Genomic DNA, 4,251 nt, shown 5'->3' with positions numbered 1-4,251 from the left:
TGTATGGCTATATATTGATACATATACAAAATTAATATTGCAATGAAAACAAAAACTGCACTATACATTTGTATATGTAATAGTTTTATTGAAACACTCATTTATCTTTCATGAGTTACACAAGTTTACATAAAGTTGAACTGATATTCATAAACAGTTATCTCACTTCGTTTTGTATAGTTACCCACTTTATATATGAACATATGTTTGATGGTTTGTATTAAAAAAGTACAAATACTTCATTGTCCATTGAATGATCAAAAATAATATACAGTTTATAAATATATACAGACACACATATATGTATGCATATATGCACGCATATATATATATATATATATATATATATTTATATATTTATATATATATAACCCTAACCCTAATAACCAGTTCATTGATAAAATGACATAAGGGATGGAAAGGGGGGATGGCAGTTTTAGAAGGGGGATGATTTTGACCGTTTTTATTTCAGGGGGGATGCCATCCCCCCTCATCCCCCCCCAACTCGAGTACTGGCCCTACAATATATTATTCAAATATAGCATGATGGGTCCCCTTTGATAAAGTTATCATCACTTGGGATCAGTCATTACAAAGGGTTAAAAAGAGACAAGACAGGGAAACGCTGACTCACCTTGTTGTGTTTATGTCATATTTATATTTAGGGCTGTTTTGAGGCCTGCAGACTTCCAGCAGTAGCATGTTGTTGTGTTCCGAACAGATGTGTAACTGTATGTTCTCTGGGAGAGGTCCGTCTGGTCTAAGGTTAGGGGAACGTTCAGCGGAAACTCCTCTCCACATGCTTTTGGCAACAGTATCCGAGCAACCCTGCTGGACTTGAGCTAGTTGTTGTGATTGACTGTGTGAACGCTTTTTATCCTGTGTGTGGTGCGCATTCTAATGTCATATATCCTCCGCCTGTCTTCGTGTCCCCTCTTCTCCTCCTGTGTTTTGGCTCTGAGCTGTACTCTCCTCCCTAGCCCCAGATGTAAAAACAAGCCTGACACAAGTGTACATTTCCCTGGTAAATCTGTCAGTGTATGCTAAAGCTCCGGCCAGATATGTCACGCAAACACGACGAGACACTGCACAAAGGCAATAGAGGAGATTTACTTGTTGAGGGGATGGGGGACAGAGTTGTTATTTTCATGTAAATGTCTCTTCCTCTCGCGGCTGGACTTCTCAGGGTGAATCATGGTTCCCTGAGCCGTTGTGCAGGTGGTGGATTCTCTAATACAGACCTTTAGGACATTGAACCACACACCGTCCCTTTGTGGTGGATATGAACACACAGTCACACTGTGATTTAAAGACAGGACATGGGAAGGGCACAATGCCAGTCTGAAGAGTTGGGGTTAGCAGAAGTTCAGAGACAAAGTGTGGTGTGTATGATCAGACAATTCATCATCCATAATTATAGTCTGTCAGGGATTTGATATTTTGGAGAGTCTCCATACTGGGATTCAGGCCTTAAGCCCCTTTAAACTGAGCAGTTCAGCATTCATATCCTATTAACACTAATATATATTTAATCTTCTTATTGCTCATTCTTACTTTAACTTATATTTGTTCTCTTTATTTTTAAATATTTAATTAAATTAATTATATAATGGAGCAACCTACATTTCCTGCAAAGTATTCAGATTCTCATAATTATTTTTGCATGATTACTGACCGATTTTTGTTTTTATTTGACAGGTGTTGACTTCAAAGTGAAGACCGTTTCTGTGGACGGAAACAAGGCAAAGCTGGCGATATGGGTAAGTGTCAGCTCTGCTCCACTCTCTCCTGTCACCCCTCAAACTAAAATATGGCTCTTATCTGTAAATTAGAGGAGAGAGATGAACCGTCTCCTGACCCCTATCTGAATGTTCCCTCCAGTGGCCAGTAGATGGCGCTTATGTAACACCGCTCCTGCCTCCGTGCTCCCCTCAGAGCAGTCGGCCTTTTTGTTTACGTCCCCTTCCGCCCTGCTTTTCCCTGTGTCTGTTGGAGCGTCCTGATTTCCCTGTGAGTGTCTCAGAGCTGAGCTGCTTGTGTTTTGCAGGACACGGCGGGACAGGAGCGCTTCCGAACCCTGACGCCCAGTTACTACCGCGGAGCCCAGGGAGTCATCCTGGGTAAGCCGAGCCGTCGACGCCATCATTGCTCCAACACCTGTAGTGTGTGTGTGTGTGTGTGTGTGTGTGTGTGTGTGTGTGTGTGTGTGTGTGTGTGTGTGTGTGTGTGTGTGTGTGTGTGTGTGTGTGTGTGTGTGTGTGTGTGTGTGTGTGTGTGTGTGTGTGTGTGTGTGTGTGTGTGTGTGTGTGTGTGTGTGTCATCAGGCAGGTCAGGCTCCTGGTTGTTAAGAGAGTGATGGCTTTTCATCCTGTGACCCACGCACACGCACACTTTCTAGCCTCTGCTCTCTGGAAGTTAGTTTATGCCCTTAAGTCAGACTTCACATATGGACATGCATGTACAGCTTGTATATGAACACACACACACACACGCAGGAACTTAGTTCAAACTCTTAAACAGACTTCCTCTGCAGCTTACGGTTTCTGACCACTCTAATGATGTATAGAAACACAAGGCGCCCTGCTCTAACGCTGGGATTATGATCGCTTCCCTTCTGATATCACAAGGCTTTAGTCCCTTGGTTTGATCTACCATGTGTTTTTACGTTAATACCTTTTTATTTTAGGTGGTTATTTTAATCTTAATTTGTTGTATTATACCATTTTTTACATGTTGAAATAACTCTGGATTACGGACGTTAAGTGTTATTATGTCAGTGCTTTTCAATAAAACAGCAATCAAGTATTATTTTTTAAATTGAAAGCAATAATCACTACAGAGAATAAAGGGTTAAAAGTAATATTAGTCTTTTTTGATATAGTATACGTCTAATAATAGGATATTTTTAAAACATGGATTCATAGAAGAAATGCCTTTCATGTGGTCTTAATCAGCACCTCAAATAAAGGTATTAGAACATGTACAATGTGTGTATGCCTTTATTCTGAAACTCTATTCTGTATTTGGTTTGTCCCAGTGTATGATGTCACACGACGGGAAACCTTCACCAAGCTGGACAACTGGCTCAATGAGCTGGAGACGTACTGCACGAGGAACGACCTCGTGAAGATGCTTGTTGGAAACAAGATCGATAAGGTGGGCGCTTTTGCATAATTCATTATATATCATTTTTCTTTTACTATAAACATATATTTCAGAGAACAGGAAATTAAATATTAGTTTCCTCAAAAAACTGAAAATCATCTTACAGCCATTTGACAAATTACAGAGCTAACTGACCGTGGCAGACTCACTTTCATATTTTGGCAGCTGCTCCTTCCTTCACCAGCACACCAGGATGAAATGCCCACTAAGTAGAGCATGATGAATGTCCTGTTCTTTGTCTGTGAAATTCACTTTTCCTCTCTGACGGCCACAGCAGCTCACGGCTCCGCCTGGCAGACCTGGAATAAGCCATTACCTCTCTTTTGTTTTAGGAAAACCACGATCTAGACAGGGCCGAGGGGCTGAAGTTTGCAAGAAAACATTCCATGCTTTTTATAGGTAAGTCAGGAGGATTCCCCGCTCTACAAAGGGCTGCTGGGCATGAGTTACAGCAGGCCATTACACCGGGGAAACCACTTTGAAATAACTCGTTTCTGAGGAATGCATTGCTCTATTCATAAAACGGGCTTAATATATCATCGTCCATGCGCTCTTATTCGCCCGGTGTTTTTGATTTTTACGGATTTTTCGTTATTTAAAAGAGCTTGCATTTCTAGTTTCTGTCTTCATCAAACATTTTTCAATTAAAATATTTTGTTAAAATGTCCATGTCCTAGGCCTTTTCTACATTCATTCTGATTAGATTTCGTAACTAAGATTGATGTCTAATTAGCATCTTAATGAGTCTGGGTATCATCATGTTGTGTAGCAGGTGTTGACTACTAACCTCCTAAGGTTCACTTTTGCCTCTTTTCTCTCTATCTGTCCTTTTTGTTTCTCTCTCTCTGCAGAGGCGAGTGCTAAGACCCGTGACGGTGTCCAGTGTGCGTTCGAGGAGCTGGTGGAGAAGATCATCCAGACCCCGGGGTTATGGCAGAGCGAGACCCACGGCCGAGGGGTCCAGCTCTCCGACGATGACGGGGGCGGGGGAAGCTGTGGCGGCTTCTGCTCCCTGGTCTAGACAACGCATGCAGATATACACACACACACACACACACACACGCACACACACACACACACACACAC

General features: G+C 41.9%; 1 protein-coding gene across 1 annotated transcript; it reads left to right on the top strand.

Annotated features, from left to right (window-relative positions):
* Positions 1-1,061: 1,061 nt before the first annotated feature.
* LOC104966302 (ras-related protein Rab-18-like) lies at positions 1,062-4,245 on the top strand. The gene is made up of 6 exons (XM_010795489.1): positions 1,062-1,095; positions 1,699-1,760; positions 2,048-2,120; positions 3,038-3,156; positions 3,498-3,564; positions 4,017-4,245. Exons 1-6 carry the CDS (start codon positions 1,062-1,064, stop codon positions 4,184-4,186), a joined length of 525 nt encoding a protein of 174 aa, XP_010793791.1. The 3' UTR covers positions 4,187-4,245.
* The last annotated feature ends 6 nt before the right edge of the window (positions 4,246-4,251 follow it).

The sequence above is a fragment of the Notothenia coriiceps genome, unplaced genomic scaffold (assembly GCF_000735185.1).
Source record: "Notothenia coriiceps isolate Sejong01 unplaced genomic scaffold, NC01 NC01_scaffold00037246, whole genome shotgun sequence".
Taxonomy (NCBI): domain Eukaryota; kingdom Metazoa; phylum Chordata; class Actinopteri; order Perciformes; family Nototheniidae; genus Notothenia; species Notothenia coriiceps.
The sequence above is the reverse complement of the archived record's forward strand: the minus strand, read 5'-3'. Positions and strand labels throughout refer to the sequence as shown.